This window comes from Thermobia domestica, chromosome 2, assembly GCF_964235325.1.
Source record: "Thermobia domestica chromosome 2, izTheDome1.hap1.1, whole genome shotgun sequence".
Classification (NCBI taxonomy): Eukaryota; Metazoa; Arthropoda; class Insecta; order Zygentoma; family Lepismatidae; genus Thermobia; species Thermobia domestica.
Window position 1 is genome coordinate 122,648,665 of NC_137455.1, and position 22,900 is coordinate 122,671,564.

Genomic DNA, 22,900 nt, shown 5'->3' on the forward strand with positions numbered 1-22,900 from the left:
GCAAAATGTTAGTTTGATCCAGATAATTGAATCATCAGATGGACAAATGAACTAAGTGTTATAAAGCACTTCTATTCAATTGCATATTGTTACTCTTATCAGAAAGTTTAACTGTTAAGAAGTAAAAGGAGTTAAGTTTGTGAGAGAAATATGGTAAATGTCATTTTTACTTTGTTTTAATTTATGAATTGGTGCTTAACGTGGTTTCAGTACGGAGTCTTATATATGATGGAGTCTAGCTGAAAATGAGATTTGAGCCGATTCATACTCGGTGTGCTCTCCTTTTTATGCAGTTCCCTCAGAAAAAATATGTTTAATAACAATAATAAAATGAATTAATTTACTAGAAACATTTACATTATATTTTCTAGAATAATGTATAAAATAAACCACATATCTTCTGAATCTTTATGGTGATAACTTTTCAAGATATGACTAATATGAAGTTATAGCTATATTCCCGGATTGCTGCTGCTGTCTTCTAAAATCAAACGTCAAACTAAAACAGCAATTTTGTTTGAAGTATTTTTATTTCAGAGTTGTACCTTATGTTAAAGTTAAAAACCTTTTGTGGTTACAATATGAGATATCTATAAGTAACATGATACTCTCTCTCTACTACCAATTGGTAGTGTGCCCTCCTAATACCTGTACTACAGCCCTTTTTCACTCCTGGAGGTACCCTTTATGTCTACTTCTCTACAACATTTTTTGTAAGTGGAAATGAGTTTTCGATGTTGTGTTTTGCGCCTTTATGCTACGCTGAGGTATTAAAGACAAGATTTACTATTAACATGGACTCTGAACCACGAGCGGGCCTTGGTTCCGGGAGGTTGGCGTGTACACAGGCCATCTTGCAAGATCATCTCTTACAGTATAGGCAGCTCCTCATTACGTAACCTCGTCTCTAAGAGAGTTGGATTACAAAATCATGTCACAGGTTCCTGCTTTGAATAGTTATAGAATTTAGATATGTACTGTACTATGAATGTTAAATACCATAGTGATTGCATAATGTTTACCCTTGATGATTAACATCAAGCTATTACTTACAAAATAAAAATACAGACATGAACATGTAACCAACCCATATCTTTGAGGATGCCTAATCGAAGTGTCTTATTATTCTCTTAATGATTTCATGTTTTATTTTGAGGTTAGCTCTTTACATTTGCCTTACAAATATTCTATTTTACTCGGTTTCTAATAATATCTGTTCCTTCCCTCATAAAAACAAAGTAGTAAAACAATACTTAAGTTAATTGGTTGAGGGAAAATCGATATCGGCTAAGTATCATGCTTTAAGCTGCAACTTATGTCGGCACCCATTCAGAAAGAAAATTTGAAAAAAAAAAAAGGATTCTTTAGAAGTAAAACTTTGCGTTTTCATTCTTAACCAAAATATACGAACTTCTACACCTCATTCGTGGATAAATGGCAAGCCTTTGATGCAAATGACACGGATTCGTTTCTTGATAACAGCCCATGTGGTTTGGATCCTACATTCTCAAACTTGTAGGTACATGGTGGTGGAGAGGAATGCTTAACTTCAAATCAGTCAGTCAATGGATGTGGAGTTCTACTGTAAGCTTCCAGTGTACGTAGTTCAGGGTAAAACTAGTGACAACTCACCCATAGAAAATTTATTAGCAATTGCACTAAGACTTTCATTATTCCAAATTGACTCTGTGCATATTTGTCACATCCTTTGAAGATTGAAAACGCTGTCACAATGTTTCCTTTTTCTTGATGGTCTAAATACGACACCCAACAGCACGAATCACATCCTCCGAATACGGAGTGTGTTTCAGTGTATTCCATAATCAGTTCCAAGAGCATTAGGTTAAAAGTGCAGCATCATAATATTATGCATAATTCTTTAGAGCAGTGTTTCAAAACCTGTAGTTCGAAAACCCCAGGGTCAGCGAGAGACATTTTGTCCGATAGACATTTTGTTTTAATTAAACTGTATCTTATTATGTTACTCAAGACTGTAATATTTGTAATGTACTAGAAATTGCCTAAGTTTCAACGAATTGAAAAGAATAGAATACCAAAAGATAAGAAGAAATAACAAAATTAACAACCTAGGCTGAAAGATACATCAGCCATCACATTATGGAAGCGTTGAATTTTTAATATTATGCTTCACTGATATGATATATTTTTCCATACCTCCATTTATAGCAGTATCCTATTGTCATAGATGGTGTTATAGCAGTATCACATTGAAGAGGCGGATTTAGTGTTGTAATTTAGTATTGTAATTTATCATTTCATGTTTATGCTGTGTAAAATATGTTTTGAAATTATTTCTGATTTGATGGAGGACCGCGGAAAATTTCAGTCTTTACAAGGAGTCTGCGACTTCAGAAAAATCGAGAAACGATGCTATAGAGAGCTAGAATGACTAGAATAACTATGCCTTGATCTCAAAGCTTTTAAACAGATAACATGCTCAACACAATCCTGAAACAGTTTCTTTGAATTTCGGCTTCGATTTTGATTTAGCATCTCTCTTCGTTTGTGCTTATGTGTGCAAGCACATTGAAAATAATCCAACATAAATTGAATCCCCTTTCCCTAGAAATGCTGACTCCATTTGTTTTTGTTCAGCTTTATAAACAACTTCTCAAAGTCGGAGAGTGCCATAACTATAGGACAAGGCACTACGCAGCCTGTGGACATACTTGTTACCCGAAATGGAATAAATCTTGTAATTATAAATGTGTTTTGCTCACTTATAATGAAACAATACTATGGAGGAGGAAAGCCATTATTAAATTAAAAAATTGAAAATATACAAACCGTGTTCCGAAAATGCAGTAGAAAGCAGAAAATCATTCATTACTACTATCTATAACTTTTTTAAAGTCGTGTCAACGCAAACAAATGCGTAATATAAAATTATTTCCGTAGTAATTTTATAAGGCATTAATTAGTCTGTGTTGGCACGATTTCAAAAAAAGTCTATAGATAACAGTAACGAATTACCTTCTACCTTCAACCGTTTTATTACTTTTCTGCATTTTCGCGCTTTTATACTTTTCTTTTTTTCTTTTTTTATCTTTTCTTTTTCTTTTTTCTTTTTCTTTTTTTTTGTCTTTTGATGTTTTTTGAAGTCAGCTCATATATTTTTAAAGTTTTTGTTTTCTGCTTTTTTAGCGCGTTTTTGAAATCGGTTAGTTTCCTTTAAAGCTTCCTTAATTTTTCTACTTTTATTAACCAAGTAGATAAGTTACATGCCTAAACTAAAGGTAGAACACTAATTTCCCATAAAATATGTATCACTACGAAATACGTGAACAAATATGACCAAATATACACTCTAAAATTTTAAAAACATAATCAATACCATTAAATCTATGTTGAAGTTTTGCAGACAATAAAGTCGGTTAATTACGATATTAAGACTACCAGCCATTCAAGAGTTTAATTTTCATAGTTTATCTCTAAAGACTATCATCACGCCCTAATGAAATTTATATGAAACCACTACAAAAGCTAATCTTTCAAACAAAAAACAAAATTAGTGCACTTATATCGAATTTATGTGTGATCATAGACAATTGTGAATCTGAGCTCCGAAAAATCATAGACAAGGTATAGAAAAAGAAAAATCACAATTGCTGCAACTATGTCAAAGTTATCCATGAACATACACATATTAAAATCGGTTAATTACGGTTTTAATACTGCATCACTTAATATGTTTCATAATCTAGCCCTAAGCCCTATTCTAGGGATTTTCTCATTTCAACAGTCAATGTGTTTCATAATCTAGCTCCAAAAACCCATTCTAGAGGTTTTCACATTGTACCAGTTAATGTGTTTCATAATCTAGCTCCCAATACGCATTCTAGAGGTTTTTATATTGCGTCAGTTAATGTGTTTCATAATCTAGTTCCAAAGATCCATTCTAGAGGTTTTCTCATTGCATCAGTTAAGGTGTTTCATAATCTAGTTCAAAAGACCCATTCTAGAGGTTTTCTTATTTCTTCAGCAAGGTGTTTCCTAATCCATCTCCAAAGATCCATTGTACAGGTTTTCTCACTGCACAGATTAATGTGTTTCATATTCTAGCTCCAAAGACCCATTATAGGGATTTCCTCATTGCATCAGTTAATGTGTCTTTTATAATCTAGATCCTAAGATCAATTCTAGAGATTTTCTCACTGCATCAGTTCATTTTTCATAATCTAGCTCCAAAGACCCATTCTAGAAGTTTTCTCATTGCATCAGTTAATGTGTTTCATAATCCCTTTCGGCCCTGACGGTAACATATGTGTACGTCATATTTTAAGATTAATATAATTAATCTGGAGGATTCAAAATTGTTGGGTTTTCATGTCAGTATTCTTTGAACTTCTCTAAATCATTTTTCGCTATTTCTCAGGCGCTTTCATCATTTGTCAGATAGCTAGGCGCATTTCTTGTAGAGTAGTTACTGGGGCCTCTTGGCGAAACAAACTATTTGCAACAAATCCTCCTCCTGCATTAGTGATGTGTTTTGAGTTTCTAAACTGTGTAGATCACAATGATGTGTTCGATTAATTCCATTTTGTGTTCGATTAATGCCATTTTGTATTTTGTATACGTATTTCAACCCTATTGCACGCAAATTTTACGTCCGTATAATTCTCTAAATATGATACCTGCATACTAAATGACGGTTGTATTTCATTTGTTAAGTCAAAAAGAATAATAAAAATAAAATCGGTGAGTACACAAAAAATAAGGGCTGAAAGGGATATTCTAACTCCAAAGACCCATTCTAATTTTTTTCTCATTGCATCAGTTAATGTGTTTGATAATCTAACTCCAAAGACCGATTCTAGAGGTTTTCTCAATGCATAGGTTAATGTGTTTCATATTCTAACTCCAAAGACCTATTATAGGGATTTTCTCATTCCATCAGTTAATGTGTCTTTTATAATCTAGATCCTAAGATCCATTCTAGAGCTTTTCTCATTATATCAGTTATTTTTTCATAATCTAGCTCCAAAGACCCATTGTAGAGGTTTTCTCGTTGCATCAGTTAATGGGTTTCATAATCTAGCTCCAATGACCCATTTTACGGATTTTCTCATTATATCAGTTAATGTGTTCCATAATCTAGCTCCAAAAACTGATTCTAGAGGTTTTCTCACTGTATCGATTAATGTGTTTCATAATCTAGCTCTAAAGACCCATTATAAAGATTTTCTTATTGCATCAGTTAATGTGTCATTTATAATCTAGATCCTAAGATCCACTGTAGAGGTTTTCTCGTTGCAGCAGTTAATGTGTTTCATAATCCAACTCCAAAGACCCATTCTAAAAGTTTTCTCATTACATCAGTTAATGTTTTTCGTTAATCTAACTCCAAAGACCCATTCTACAGGTTTTTCTCATTGCTTCAGCTAATGTGTTTCATGGCCTTGCTCCAAAGACCCATTATAGGGATTTTCTGATTGCATCAGTTCATGTGTTTCATAATCTACCTCCAAAGGCCCATTCTAGAGGTTTTCTCATTGTTTCATCTAATTTGTTTCATAATCTAGCTTCAAAGATCTATTCTAAGGATTTTTCATTGCATAGGTTAATGTTTTTTAATCATCTAGATCCTAAGGTACATTCTAGAGGTTTTTGTAAATACTAGTTAATGTGTTTCATAATCTAGCTCCGAAGATTCATTCTAGAGTTTTCTCATTGCATCGGTTAATGTGTTTCATAATTTAGCTCCAAGGACCCATTGTAGAGTTTTTTTTTACTGCATCAGTTTATGTGTTTCATAACCTAGCCCCAAAATCCCATTGTAGAAGTTTTCTCAATGCATCAGTTAATGTTTTTCATTAATCTAACTCCAAAGACCCATTCTAGAGGTTTCTCTCATTGCTTCAGCTAATATGTTTCATGATCTTGCTCCAAAGATCCAATATAGGGATTTTCTAATTGTATCAGTTGATGTGTTCCATAATCTAGCTCCAAAGGCCCATTCTAGAGATTTTCTCATTGTTTCATCTAATTTGTTTCATAATCTAGCTCCAAAGATCCATTCTAGGGATTTTTCATTGCATCAGTTAATGTTTTTTTCATAATCTAGATCCTAAGATCCATTCTAGAGGTTTTGTCATTGCTTCAGCTAATGTGTTTCATAATCTAGCTCCAAAAATCCATTCTAGGGATTTTCTTATTGCATCAGTTCATGTGTTTTATAACCTAGCTCCAAAGATCCATTCTAGGGGTTTCCTCATTGCATCAGTTAATGTGTTTCATAACCTAGCTCCAAAGCCCCATTCTAGAGGTTTTCTCACTGCATGAGTTGATGTGTTTCATAATCTAGCTCCACAGACTCATTATGTTCCTATGAAATTAATGTGGTCTGGGAAAGTATACAGTATCAAATAAAGAATAATAATAATGATACCCAGTGCAGTAGCGCGTGAGAATTTACGAATTAACATATTCACAAGAATACTGTATGCTAACCTAGTATATATGTAAATGAATGTTTTTATTTTTAATTAACATTTTTAAAAAATATACATGCTTAAGAACTGTCCTTGGGAACAGCTTATTCGTTCTCTGGAAACTGCACGGAAATATGATCAAGGGTTCTTGGTATAATCATGAACATAGATGTACACAAACGTATATACAAGTCAAACTGAAAACTATTTCTTAGAACAGTAAAAAGGTTCTGCATCACGACTCAAGCTTCTATTAAGAGACTTTGCACCCCTTCACGGTTTAAACTTACTAACATGTGCACCGTAAGCAAGCATTCTATTCTTGGTGCTAGCGTGCTTAAGCCCCAATTACAATAGGCATTATAATTATGTAATAAGTAATATACAGATTTCCGAACATACAATATATTGCAATATACATAAGCTACCACATTGTACAAATAATCAATATAATATAAGTATTCGAAATTACATTGTACAAATAATTGATATAATATAAATATTCGAAATTACATCATAATTCTTAACCATGGCACAATATTATAGCCACAGCATATTATGAAGAAGAATATACCAATAACAAAAATAAGAAAAAAAGACTTAAAATAAAGAATAAAATAACACAATAACACAATAAGGAAAGCAAAACCATATATACATGAAAATACACAAAAATAATCTCTTTAAGGCAATATAAATTCAATATTTTAAAACAAACTTCAAAATAATTTCTAAATTTAGTAATTCTAGACGCTATTCACAATTACAAGTATTATTATTTCATTTACTTAAATTCTCCCTTAAATTCTCCATAAATACTTTCATTGTCGTTGCAAAATTGATTTCATTTTTTCCTTTAACAGTACTATTATGTTTACTGGAGAGTCTTGTAAGTTGTGAATTTTGATGAAACACTGAATTAGATTGCTTACAGTAGAATGGTTGCCGATTCCGTAACGCATTCATCTTAGCATTGAAGTTCAATAATTTTAAACATTCACCACATTCCAGAAGGTCATTTACAATTTTATACAAAAATAAATGATCTGTTATTTCTCTCCTTAATTCTAATGTATCACAAGTAAATGCATTAACTAAATTATTATAAGAAATATTTTCTTCATATGAAGATCTTTTATATTTCTTGTAATACATACGTCGCAAAAATGGCAACGAAAATGGCAACAAATCTATTCACTAAATACAACTCAAATTTTAATTCCGTTACTTGAGTTTCATGAAATGAGTGCACAGGAAATAATAGATTAGTTAATATATTTGTATTTACTTATTATTAACCACCCAAGTGGTGCGTTCGATGCTCTCATAGCTTAAATTACCCTCCCTGCTTGTCTAGTGACCAGCGCGCGCGGGGTTCAAGGTTCGATTCTTGGTGAGAAATCCTTGAAATTTGAACGCATTATGGGAGTTTGGATTCCACCTTAAACTGTAGGTCCACTTCTTATATGAGGCATTCAAAGCACAAGGGATTCAAGTCCAGTTATCAAAGTTGTGAGGAAAAGAGACATAAAGTTTGTACGTTCTGTTTAAATACATGGAAAAGTGAGAATTGTTTATTTCATTATAATAGTTATTTACAATATCTCGCCATGGATCTATTAAGCATTGAAAGAAGCTTCAGGTAAAGATATTAAATATTAAATGGCCAAAATTGGACTTTAATCCCTTATACAACGAATGTCACATATAGCCTTGGTGCAGAAAGAGGACGCTAAACTTCAACCAAACTGGAAAATGAACCTGGTTTCAAACGTAAACGCACAACCAGCAATTAGAACAGAAATTAAGTTTTTAAGTACAAGGGTTTGAATCCAAAGAACACGCTTAAAAATAGATTATTATGGGTGTTGTTGCGTCCGAATAACTTATGTGTTACGAACGCTTCGTGGGCATGACCATCTACTGATGAACATATAGTGATCCTTGTCCAACAGTTCAGTTCTTTAAAACAGTAAAACTGGACATTAAGAGCCTAACCTTCAATTCACGGTGCCCTAATTCCTAAATTTCGAAGAATACAATGAGGATTTTCTGGACTGCACTCCTATCGGATCTCTCCTCCTTCAGGCTCAGATACCCTGAACATTACTGTGAAGATTGTTGCTTGATCTCCGCAGTTTTAATCTAGATCAAATTATTGTGTGCAATAATGTTCCGCTACGTGAAGGTTAGGTTATCCGAGTCTTATTGTCGAAAATCCTGACCAAGTTCAACATGCTAGTCCTCCTTGTTCAGAGGTCAGAATTCTGAGCATTACAAATAGACGTGAGAATTGTTTAATCTATTGCTCGTTGATATAACGTGCTAAAAGAAACTTTCAATTTATTTTCTAATGATTTTCATGTACTATTTTCTGGAACTTACATCATTTTCGAGGATATGCTCAATGAAGATCGCTCCTTCCCTTCTTCGTCCTTCATGAATGTTCTATTACTCTTTAGCATGATACTCAAAACATCTCACTTAATCCATTGCTTCATTTCCACAAGCCGGCCGATTTGTTCGAAATGTCTTCATAACTGATTTGTCCAATTTGTTACAAAATTTCTTGTTCCATTGGTTTAGAATTCAATATATAATTGTAAATATGACTGTCCATACCGTTACTAAAAGTCATTGGCTGATTGGAGTTTAACTTTCTATTCAATCCCGAAACTATATGAGATTATACCTACTGTTTAAAGAGGGATGAGAGCCTCTATTTGGGTTTGTGTCATTAAACCTGAGACCACATTTGTTAGTTACTGGTACAAAAGCTCATGTAGTAGAACTCAATGTTTAAAGAACAACTTTGTCATTCAATACATTAACTCAGCTAGATCATAACTACAATCTGCGAATTCATTTCATCCTCATGATGATATTCTGAACTGGCATTCCGACCGATGATGACATTATACGTTCATTGCATCCTTATGATGACTAAACAACTTTTACCTGATGATATTACTGAAATAGAAACTCTGTTACAGCCTTGCTCTGCTAAACGGAACAACTCTATACGAAGTGGTTAACTAAAAATCCAAAAGGTTTCAGTTAAACAAATACACGACTTCGTTGTTTTTCGTTATATTTTAGAATACATTATTATTATTATTATTATTATTATTATTATTATTATTATTATTATTATTATTATTATTATTATTATTATTATTATTATTATTATTATTATTAAAAATATGGAATCATAGCTGAGAAGTCCTTCAGGAAACACATTCAAGATTTTTGCAGATATTAATGGCATGTGTTGTAATGCGGGTTAGGAGAAAGGTGTGGAGTTTGTAGATTTTACAAGGGGAAACACCAGACAAAAGAAGATTGGGAACTTATAATTTAGAGTAGTGTTTATAATTGGTTCAGAAAGACAATTCGTTTTACAAATAATAATAATAATAGTAATAATGTGACCTCAAAATTTAAATCGTAACTTTGCGTCATGCAGAGAGAGAACTCTTGCTTTCTGTAACAATCACAACCTTATCCGAGTGTCTTTTTTTTTTAAGAAAATGTTATATATACTATAGCCAATTAGGCATTCCATTTTCAATGTATGATGTGAAAGTTCTTGGTATTCAAGGGAATGATTGATTATGTCAATTGATATTACGATTGTCAAATTGAACCATCGATTTCGCAATTGTGGAAAGGGTCTATTACTGGATTCCCCATGTGGGCAATCATAATTCTCTGTAGACAAAACATTTCACTGAACTCAATATTAATTACACATACTATTTATCACAAAAGGCACTTGGACAATGATAATTCACCGAGTTGTGCATGAACGTATCACGAGCACTAATGTTACTATCTTATTCAAAATGAATTACAAGTTTCAAAATGATTTTCTACACTTTACTCTCACTTTTTGCTGTTTTTTCCATTAGTTCTGAAACTTTTCTCAATTATGTGTTGTTGTCTTTTTTTAAAATATAGTGGTGTAATGTCGACTATAGACTTAACTATCTTATTGGTACAGAATTCTAATATTGTAGAATCACTTATTTTTTATTTATTTTATCTTTGTTGACAGAAATAGTTCTTAAGTGAATAAAATAGATTTGTCAAAACAATGCGCTTCAAATTGCATTGTCATTACGATTTTCTGTTTTTCGTATCAATCAAATGCATGTATTAACTTTATTTGCAGGTTTGAGGTAGGTGGTATTATTCTATGTATAAATCTGTAGAAATAATGCATGAGCTTCATGAAAGCATTGGACACGGTACTTCTCTTGCTTAGAAATAATAAAAAATTCTGTATACATTATATAATGTATTTGTATAAGTTTTATAAAATATTCTAGTTCTTTATAATTTTCTTAACGTAGTGTTTTTAATTATTATTATTATTTCTTGATTCCTGTGAAACTTAGATGATCATGTTATTTAATGCATAACTTGTCTTTGTACTTGAAATGTTTCTAGAGAATTAAGCTTTCATATTTAAGCTTACTTGCATGATCAAATTTAATTTATAGCACTTAGAACATTTTGCGTGTTTTCAAATATTAGGCTACTTAGATACTACTTTTTAAAAAATTGAATGTGTCATTGAATTTCATTCTACTTTATATTTTATATATTTAAGATGATGATGGATTTAAAATTTCCTATTTTCTGTATTCAACCAATCCTTTCCCTTAGCTTTGCAACAAATAATAGTTATTATTTCTATTACTTGTTATTGCATGTTCCTAATTTGTAGAATTTTTATGTTCTAAACTAAACTTCTATTTTGTTACAATTTTTAATTTCACCTTTATATTTAACGTTTTAAAATTTCTTACGCACACCTATATGAACTTAATAACATGCGTTGACGTAAGGTGTTTCAAGATGTAGTTGTCAAGGCTGGAACTGAAAATTGTAAGGAAATATTAACCTTAAATTTGCTGGTATTTCTCAAAATATACTCTCCCTAATCCCGCTATATTATTAGTACTTTTAGAACATTTGTAGTTTCAAAGAACTAGGTGAAATCAGTTTATCACACTTCATCTTTTTTCGCTTGTAATGTAGATTGTATTTGTAGTACATTAAGGATGGCACTTTTGGGTAGTCTGCATGTAGGTATTCTACTTGAAAATTCGTTCGTATCAGCACAATCCCAGGACCTGTTTACAACGCACGAACTTCCATATTGTATGCTCTCTATCTTTCACCTTATATATATTTAAGCGAAATATTTTATCACTATACTTGCAAATTGTTGTTCACTGTTTCCTTTATTCGTCACTCACATGTTCCATATCTGCCTGTTGCTTGTCACCTTTTCGCAGATAGAAACTAGGTACTTGTGCATCCACATTGCATTTCCTGATTGGAAGATCTCAATATATTCCAACATTGCTTGTACTCCATTCATTTAGATCCTGAGGTGTAGTGTATATATACACATATATAGAAGTGCAAAAGCTAAGTTACAAATACGATATATATATAATGTTGATAACGTATTATATAGTCACATTAATCTGGATAGTTACCGAATAAAAATTGAGCATGTATTATAATGTATTATATACAAATGAAAGTAAGAACACTACCGAACAAATAGGCGAAACTTTATCGTCTATTGCTGGACATTAACGTATCGTCATAAACATGTTTCGTCACCCAGGCTTTAGACTATCCTATTACATTCTAAACGTTATTTTATTGTGAAAATTAACTTTTAAACAAAACTCATTATACAGACTTCAGTGCCAAAACTGTTTTCCCGCATTTTCTATGCACTTTCAATAAAGATCTGTCTATGCATTTTCTATGCATTTTCAGTAAAGATCTGTCAAATCAAAATATTATTTTACATTTCAAATGTAATTAGTCTTCAAAAGACACAAGTATATTGTCACCTCTGAATAAGAAGGGAAAAAAAGTCTTTACTTTCAATGAATGGTTAGTTTGTAGGTATCACGTTTAATAGATGATAGCTGGTACAGTTCTACAAAACATGAACGTATAAATTGCTCAACACAATAAGACAAACTGTCGAGATGACCCTAACCTCGGGATATTTGTTACGCAACCTTAAACGTGGGGCATTTCCTATCCAATACTAAAAAATATGCAGTATTTTGAAATCTAAATAAGTTATTTTTATAAAATTAACTTTGAACAAATTGTAATCTTATTCTAAAATCATAAATATAAGAAAATAATTTTCTTGGAAGTAAAGTATTTTGAGGCTGTAACAGACTAACATCGAAAACATCGGAACCACAATAGAGTATGGAAGAGGATGGAGTAGTATAGACCCATGTCCCACATTACGCGTTAATATAGTGTTGTTACCAACATCATACAAAGTAGCAATCTGAGAAACAAGGCATCCTATCAGTGTCTTTCCCTTTTTCTCCTTAAATATACTAATCTTCTGATGTCCACTAAGACTACAATAACGAAGTTCTCTTAGTTTAAAACATAGAGAACGTACATGATGAATAGCCGAGCTTAAAAACTATTGCCTCACGCACTCCGACTTTCCTAAGAAAACTAGATGATCGGCTGAAATAACAAATGTATACATTTTTTTTGGCTATAAAAAGCTATTTATGTATGTCTGTAATTAATATGTTTGCTTCTAATATCGATTTGATTTTACTAATTTGCATATTTCCAAATTGACCTTAATTAATATCTATGGACAGTGGCGGAAATAAGGACTCCGCAACTGGAGGGGCGTCCAAATTTGAGAAATGAATTTATGGATTGTGGAACATATCAGGATTATGAATAACAAAGCTGGGAGTTTAATATTAGAAGAGCTCAAAAATAACTACTCCAGTGTTACGAATCAGATACTATTAACATTTCTTAACAATTTGCAACAAAATAGAAGATCAAAGAAAACTTCCCTATATTTGTTGTTTCATAGTATTATTTTTCGTATATCATGGTTTTATGTGTCTGATTGTGGTAGTAAATGTATTTAACCTATTAATGTCCATCTTCGACACTCAACGGTACTTTCAAAAACAATAAATGTGAATTTTATTTAGCCTTTGCACTCTAGTATGTGTGTATATACATATACATACCAACACCCCAAAACAAAATCTTCCAACTGTTCACAAGCATGGATTGTAGAATATAGTTTCTTCGTTCTTTCACCTCTATTGTAGAGAGCCCCTACAATTGCAGTTTATTCAATTCAGGCGTAGGTGTTGTTGATTTTTAAGGAAAGCAAGAGCTCCTCTGATTGGTTCGTTCTGCTTTTTCTAGGAGAGTCACATATCAAGGCATAGCAGGTCCAGGGCATCGAATTTTACGCTACCGGTCGGAGGTGCTGCTACCTATGATCCTTATTACGAACCAGAGGAGTTTCGAACGCCCAGCGAAGATTCTGGGGTGGACTTAGCAAATGGGTCATGCTATGGAAGCTCTAAAGGGATTAGGTGAGCATCTGCCCCTCTCTCTGTCTCCTAGCACTTGCTCAACTGTGGTTCTTATCTTCTGATAAGAGGCTTTCGTGCCTTCCCTTACCTTTATACTGTATAATTTCCCTTTTCTTACCATTAGTTTCCGGAAATTAAGTTCCCACTAAAACACACGTTGACTTTTGGAAACCTCTCTGTGCGATAATTGTCTGGGATCTCGTGTATTATGAGCTTACACTTTTAAGGAGAAAGAACAAATTCTAGTTAAACATATACTATTTAATTAAGCATTCAAAATCTGAAAGGCAAAAATATCAAAAACATAATCTATTATCAATACTTCGCTACCAGTCTTCATATTAGATCCACATAGTCCAATCAGAAGAACATTAATATAGTTTAATAATGATAGTGCGATCAGTGTCAGAATTGCAAAGTAAACAGATCCTATAAACATTTTTTTTAAATGCTAGTATAATCAAAACCAGAGGGTAGCTGCTAGAAAAAAAAAAATCCTGAAACAAAGTTTCAAATTGCACTATGTTCTACCATCAGGAAATTATAAAAACTGTTTATAGGATCTGTTTCTTACTATAATGCGAATTTCTAATTTTAAACTTGGATCTCTGACTTAATTAGATTGATGTATTAAAGTTATTGATCTTGCCGATTAAATAACTTGTAACGTATCCCAAGAAGTGCAAGAATCCACTTCAAATTGTATTTAAAAAAAAAACAAATTAATGCAATTTGAGGTATTGCTCTAGATCAGGGCTTCTCAACCTGAGGTAGCAAGAGGGTTTCATGCTGGTTGGAAGCGGAAGAGAGAAATATAATTAGAATCTAATACCGGAAAATATTTTTAAATATTATTTTGAATTTTGTTCTGATAAACATATTTTTATTTTTATACATGCTGTTAAGAACAACAAAACTAGGTCTACTAAACATTTTCAATAGGTGCAGAGTTTAATAATAATTTATTTCAATGAAAGAGATACGATATGAAACTAATCAGAATTGCATATTGAAATACCAGAAAAATACAAATGCAACAAACCCAGCATATTGAAATACAATTAAAATTAAAAGCTAATGAGATACCTGACTATAGTGTGATTTCACTAGTACGGCAATGTCTGATTCCAATCTTCGTGACGCACATTATCAGGTCATTTAAAATACTCAATAACTTTAACAACTGTCAAATATTTTAACCAAAATTAGAAATTACTTTACTATTTTATCATATGATCCAAATTAAGGGAGTTATGAAGTCTTAAAATTTTCAAACGGCCTCCATTTTGAAACAGTATGACGGATCGGATTCGATATTTGAATGAACTGACCAAATTTAGTTTTAATCCATTCGCTTTTAGGGAAGTTACTGTATATATTATATACAAAAAATGGATTTTAATATTGTAAAAATAGATGGATATCGTGAAATCTCCGCAATAGATATATTATAAATCATACACAAGCTTATTACAAACGAGAAATTATAAGTGGGTCTCTGGCAAGAGGATGTGATAAAATGGGAGTCGCGATAGGAATTAGGTTGAGAACCACTGATCTAGATTTATTCTAGATAAACTATTAGTGATATCTATTATTAAACAGATAAACAACGATTTTAGCGTCATTTCAGCAAGACATAAGTTAGTGCGGTCGTGTCGTACCATCGGTCTATCTCAACACCAAGATAATTTAAAACAATGTAATTTTTTGATACCCAATGACAATGATACTCTGTACAGAAATTTCATTTTAACCGAATATGAAATATTTAAATAAGATGCTTATTTTAAGCGCAATTAGCCTCAAAACTAACTCAAATACGGAAAGAAAAGGAAAATTTAATGGAAATTTATTGGAAAAGATATGCTAGTATTCAATTAAAACAGCAATATAGTATTTATAACTATAAGTTCTTCTTCGATAAAGTGAGTTGAAATATATAGTTAAACAGAGAATTCGAATCTATTTTGTACAAAAAGTATATTTAACATGTATATTGTAATACACGTCCATATATCGTAATGCTATATACATATCAAATCTATACAATACTACAATAAAATAAACTATGTAATATATCAAAAATACAGTATAAAATACGATGAAAAATATTACACATTCAAATTTCAATTTAAAAAAATGATCACACAAACTTTCTTTACCTTTTTGTATTTTCTAAAACTTACTGGAAAACAAAAATTGCAAATGCTACAGAAATACCGAGTAGTTTACACACACTAGAATGTTGATACCAGACAAAATATCGCATCGTGAAAGTGGGGTTCAATATTGTTCCAGTTGTCAAAAAGTTTTTCTTTCACCTACTTATATTTCCAGTATCGTTGTAGCATTATTTACCCTAGTGATAATCCTTAAGGCATAATTAATATAAACAAATAAACCCATCAACAATATGAGAAATAAAAAACAAAAAATTACTATATCCTTAATATTCACAATACATTAAGTAAATTAAATTTATTTATTTTGTTAAATTTGTCTACATGCTTGTGTTGAGTTCCTTTTTCTAGTATAAAAATTAAGTAAAATAAATTATTCACTTCCAAGAAATAAGAAAAGTATTCTCGAATACAGCGTTTACAGTTGTATATTGTACAAAACGATCTCGATTTTATTTCGGGAATTAGTTTATGTATCTAGAATAATATATCAGGTCTTTAGTGAGTAATAATAGATAGTTAAATGAATATAACCTATTTATTTTGGAACTTTGAATGAGAATTCATGTTGATAAATACACTCAAGTCCATAGCTGGAGGGATTTTAGAGATTAAGTAGACATTATTGAGACATTGAGATGGTATGGATACTATATGGTTATCTGCCATCCCTGACATATTTGACAACGTTATGCAGTCCAGATTTTATCCAGGTCAATTTAAGAAACCCTCTCCACGATTTTAGACTAATATGTCCGATAGAGCCAGATTCAGAAGTTAGTTCGTTGATTGCAATTTAACGTCCCTTTCTAGACCAAGAACATATGATGCAATACCTACTGCTTGAAGTGGGATTCAATCACTACTCGGGGTTGTATCTGAGGCAGGTAACCTCACCGGGAATCGACCTCTGAACCATGTGCACAGAAAGCATGCATAGTCTCTCAGTTACAAAGGGCTATGGATTGAGGACAAATTGATTAAATAATTCTTTGACATGTTCGTATATATGTCACCGCACAAGAGTAGTTCGGATATAGGATGGGAAAGGGAACATACACGTGGCCAATTGACGGACCCGAGACCGTTCAAAATTAATGAAAGGTAAGTAGTTAAATTTGATCAGCAGCGTCTCTCACAGTTGTAGCGACGATTCAGGAGCGCGGACAACTCAGTGGTACTAAATCTCTCACGTGCCATATTCAACTCGATGATCGATATCTTTGTCCTAGTGGTCAAATACATCCAACCGTGATGAGATATGCACTAGCAAGATAACACATAACAGAGAACAAGTGTCTCTCGACAGACATTACAAGAGCCTGCTCTGTATAGAATTCCCGAGATACACTTTCCTCATACAGTGGCACCTCCAGGTTTGCCTGATGTGATGCATTGCCCTGTCCTTGGAATCCAGAACAGTGGCATGTGGACGTACTTTTCACGAATGAGTTTTGTTTTATCCTCGTTGTATGTTCATTCAGCAGTCCTCAGGGACACGCTATAACTCCACCAATATTGTGGAAAGGAATAGCTATAAAGGTGTTATGGTCTCGTCTTGCGAAGAATCATTAGAAATACTTACAGTCCATGCATATCCACATACCGCAACGGGTATTGGGATATTGGGTCTATTTAGGATATCATCCTGCAATAGCATGTAAGATTTTCCCTGGTACTGATAACCCTGAGTCTAGTAATAATAATCCTAGACCCACCGGGCCCATCTGATACACGAAATTACGCAACTAGAATAGTAATTCCTGTTCAAGAATATCAATTCCAACTTCAACATCTAGAACTATTTGTCGCTGGATACAAGGCCTAACTCTGCCATCGTGAACCGTTGCCAACCCCTGACAGGTAATCGTTCAGAAATGTTATTTACCACAGGATGGGCTGATCAACAGTATAAATTCCAGCTGCATAACCTGTGAAGTATGAAGTAACCTTATTAAATAATTCTGTTACCGTACTATGTATGATACGGAGAGGAAGGAATTAGACAAAGTAGGTGCATCCCAATAAGTGTCTAGTGTAGTTGTGTTGTTGCAAATTCATAACCAACATAAACTACACTTTACAGCCGTTTCTTGGAGACATCCCTTAGTTCAGGGCATGAGTGTATAAATCAAATTTGATTTTTAATATACGAGTACCTATGTCCCTGAAACAGCAAGTGCGTTGAAATTATGTTTGAATCCCCATATCAATAAGATGATATACTAATGGAAAAATGACATGGTTAAGTCATTACTATCTATTATATATATATATATATATATATATATATATATATATATATATATATATATATATATATATATATATATAATAGTTACTAAGTTAATACATGTAATAAAGTTTTAATGTCGTTGCATTATTAAATCAAGTAATCTTCAGAGGATACGATGTTAATGAAACATGCCGTTTTCAACAAGTATGCATCGTGAATATTCCCAGTAATGGCAAATGTCCAATTTAAGTGCTGTCAATCATTTTGACATTCTCAGTAGAAACATGCCCTTCCGCACGTCAACCCTATTAACACAACATTTCATGATCAAATACAAGGGTGCAAATTTCACAGAGGAAGTGAGAAATGTGTTTCACATATTTCCACGTCATGAATATAAATAGAAGGAAATTTTCATCCGGAACTAGAGTTGGTTGTGAAATAATGAGTTTCAAACATGTGATTGATGGTTATATATTTAAATGAAAAATACTAAAATAAGGATCATTGTAAATATCAAAATATACCTGCAACTCTCTTCTAACTTTCCATTCGAAAAGCTGTATTAGAATTGATTAAAACACTGCATTTCTCGCTGGATAATATTGCTCTAACTATGAGTAATTCAACTTAACGCATCTCATGCAACAATTTTGTGTAAATCTTCCTCTTCCTCATGTATATCCACTAGCGATAGTGTATAACTTCAACATATTAGTAACCTTGCAATGAATTGGTTTAGTTGAATGTGTTTAGCAGTAATTTATGTGGAATTACAATTATTTATGTAACATTCCAATGATAACTATCCAAATTGATTTATTGTAGCCAAATTTATTGGCTCAATACCATATGTACGCTGGATAATGGTGATTGTGTGGGTCTTACAATTAGATCAACGAGTCACTTGAATCACTTTTCCCTAGACAACTGGATTTAAGTCTCGCTCCTTCGACCCAGTAGCCGGACTCACCGGAAAGAACCGAAATATCAGATTTACAATATTATCGCAAGAATTCATAGTGGATTAGTGTTTTCTATACTAGTTCGTATGTGATTTACGTAAGTGATTCCAGGTTTAATATTTCTTAATCAAATTTCTACGTCTTGGTTATTTCAAATCTAACTTCAGGTCTATTTTTCTTCCCATACTGAAAAAATATGCAGTGATTTTGAACATTTATTATAAGAGAAAAAGATTTAACAGAATATTGTTTGATCTCAGCAGCATCTTTTATATATATTACATGATAAGTTTTACAGGCTCGCTCAATTACATTTTGACGGTTCCCCATAACAAAAACATGTATGATTTATTTTCTGTGATTCTCACTCATTTGTGCTCTAAGAACAATTTGCAGTTATCTTTTAGTGCAATCCTTTGATACACACACACACAACAAGAGAGAAAGAATATCTTGTATACAGGCATCAAAACTATTTTGGAAAAATTCAGAGGTTTGCTTATTGGTCCGTGATTTTAAAATTTATAGCTTCCGTGATTTATAGCTTCATACAAATCATTGATTTTGTACTGTGATGCCCCAAGTCAGCAATTATTTCTTGGGTAGAGTCATACGAGACGTTCATTGCATCATCAACATTCTGAACTGTACTGCGCCTGTCTCCTCAAATCAATTCATCAGCACTTTCTCGATTTACATGTGTGATTGATGTTGTCAGCCGGCCTCTTCTCGGTTTATTAACAATTTCTGTTTCTCCGTTTCTAAACTTCACCCAAAGCCGCACATTGTTGATGTCCACAACAGATTTCAAGTGATTATAGATTTCCTTTGGTGAACAATCTCTTTTTGCCTAAAATTCAATTACGGCCCTTTCTTTTAGCTTCAGGTCCATGGTTCTAATCAGTCAGTATGAAAAAGAAAATATTACATTAATAGAGCAAGGTTATCTCTATAATATCATGCATAGATAGTTCAGTAGTTGTAATAAAAACAAAGTTATAGGTAGGGAGGCATTACTTTTTGATCCACCCTCATTGTGTATAGTGCTGTTTGGTCGTCTAGAGATCATGGCTCTGTTTGAGTCACACCGGATCACTTTGGGTCTGTTCGAGTCACCAGATTCGATTGGATCTCTTTGAAACATCTGTCCGGGTAACAGGGTGTGGTGGGTCTGTTTCTGTGTCACAATTTTCGTGACCCGTTCCATCACTGCTGGGTAAGCAGTTCTCTTAGCGACTATGAACAGTGACTATGTGACGAAATAAATATTCTAAGAATATTGAAGTATTTAGAATCTTTCTTTCTCTTCTTGTGGCAAGGTAAAGAGAGAGGTACAATTGAGAGAACATTCATAGTTGAAGAAAGTATGCTCTTAATATACAGGTAGATTGGAAACAACGCCCAAAAAATTTCGGAAAAGAATCCAGATACAATATCAGGGAAAAAATTATAGACCAACATGTGTGCACAAGCGTAATTTCAGAATTAAAAACTGCTGATAAAATAAAGGATGTTAACTTGAGAACGAGATGTCAAATAAAGGTCGCGTAAAGGAACATATATAGGGCTTATTTTGAGCCTACATTACATTAATGTATAGTGAATATGGAACAGAGTCGCCGACAGGGTAACCTCAAGTCATAAAAAGAGATTCATTAGGTCTTTTATAAATAAATAAATAAATAGTACGGATAACTGCAAGTCGCGTTACAGTTATTACTGAAACATTTGTTTCTGAAATATGAACGAAACAATAATAGGCCTTTCCGAAAATCTCCGGAAACTTACTCCCTAGAATAAATTACCCCTTTTGGATGTTTTCATTTGAAATGACATACCATATGTTGTTATTGAAACATATTTATTTATGAAATGCGAGCAAAATCATCTAAGTAGTTTCCGAAAAAAAAAAAAAAAACTTCCCCGAGAATAAACTATCCCTAGTGGACTTCGTCAGGAAAATTTCAAACAGCATTATAGGGCTGTTAATGAAATATTTGTTTATGAAATATGAACGAAATCACCTGAGTCCTTTTCAGAAAATCATTGAGAAAGAGCGAACCACCGAAAGTAAACTATCTCTTCTCGTTTTTTTTTTCTAGAAAAACGACTTACAGAATATACGGAGTTTACAATGAAATAGATCTATTGATTTATGAAATATGAATAAAATCGTTAGAGACGTTCTCAATAAAATTTAAAATTTTGATTTTCACTCTTCAGTTAACAATCTTACTTACTAGAAAACACTCTGGAGAATCTTATAAAAACCTTAAGTTTAAAATTTGGTTTCGATATATTGAGTCTCTAAGCGAGTGTATGTACTTATATTTACACGGAATGATAGACATCCAAAAATCCCTTTTTGGCATGTAGCGACTATGAAACGTGTAAATCTGTTGAAACTTCCAATTCGATTTCATTTCTTCGAGTTATCATTACCTTACTTTCTTTTCTCCTGACGTCGTTCGATGGTAAATATGATAGATCAGAAATTGAAAACTGGCACATAATTATTTCATATCCGCTGTACATTAATGGAATCTAGGCACAAAATAACTACTATGTTCTTTAACCTGATCTTCATCTAACATTTTGTTCTCGAATTATGGTCCTTTTTATGTCGTTCCGACCAAATTTCTGCGAACTATGACGCATGCGCAAGTTATTTCTGCGGACTTCAAAATGACGCATTTGTCCACCTATGTAGGTCTATAACTTTTCTCATATTTTCATACCATAATTCACTCCCCAAGTCTCTTCTCGAACTCTCTGTGCATTAAAATATTCTATTCGTGATTATATTTCTTTCAAACGGTTTATTTTGAGCAATTTCTCGCAGTAAGTTAGATGAGAGCTTTGGTATTTTAGGGCTATAATTATGCAAAATTTATGCTAGTAAACAAGCTCAGGAATTCTTTTGTTACAAAAAATTATATTTGGCTAGAGCTAAATCAACATGAATTGTCATATCTTACCTCACAAGTTTTAATGTTGTGTTATTGGCACTTCGTATAGTTACTTAAACTTTGGTGTATTAAAGATATCCTGGCAATAATTATAAATTTACTGCATTTGATTTTCACATTTACTAAATTTAATAATCCTTCCTTCATTATGAAATGAGTAATAGTTGTACTGAAGGATTCCTTGAAATGCAAATATGCGTGTTAAGTACCTTTACATTATCAGAAAATATAAACTCAAAAGCATATATACTTTTATTTTAAATAAATCTCGGCTTCAGCAGTAAAAAATATACTTAGAAAATCCCATTACAATATTTAATACAATGACATGGAGAAATGTTTATATTTAAATTTCCTGGCGTTTAGAAAATATTTATTACTGAGTAATTTATTACATCTAAAATTTAGGAATATAGTAACATACTATTTTTGGTCTAGGAATTAATTCGTGCGGGTGGACAAGAGATGGCGCAACGAACGGAGCGTCCCACAGTTCCGTGTATCCACACATGTGTTGCAAACCCCTGTCATCGCGTATCGTTTGTAGTATAGGGCAGTGGATTAAAGCGTCAACAACAGCAGTTTGTAGTTAAGTGAACATGGCGCAATTTGTGCCTGATAAAGTGTTTTTGCGGGGTGTCCTGCTGCATTAATTTAACATGCAGAAAAGT

At 32.6% G+C, this 22,900-nt stretch overlaps 1 protein-coding gene across 7 annotated transcripts in view; it reads left to right on the forward strand.

Moving 5' to 3' along the window:
- Positions 1-22,900, forward strand: part of dysc (whirlin protein dyschronic) — a 708,896-nt gene that overhangs the window by 491,952 nt on the left and 194,044 nt on the right. For 5 of the 7 annotated variants that reach the window (XM_081745580.1, XM_081745584.1, XM_081745583.1 and 2 more), the window contains one exon: positions 13,704-13,876. The exons of the other annotated variants lie outside the window; for them this stretch is intronic. In XM_081745580.1, the coding sequence (XP_081601706.1) occupies positions 13,704-13,876 (173 nt within the window). The remainder of the gene's footprint in view (positions 1-13,703; positions 13,877-22,900) is intronic. 7 annotated transcript variants of the gene reach the window in all.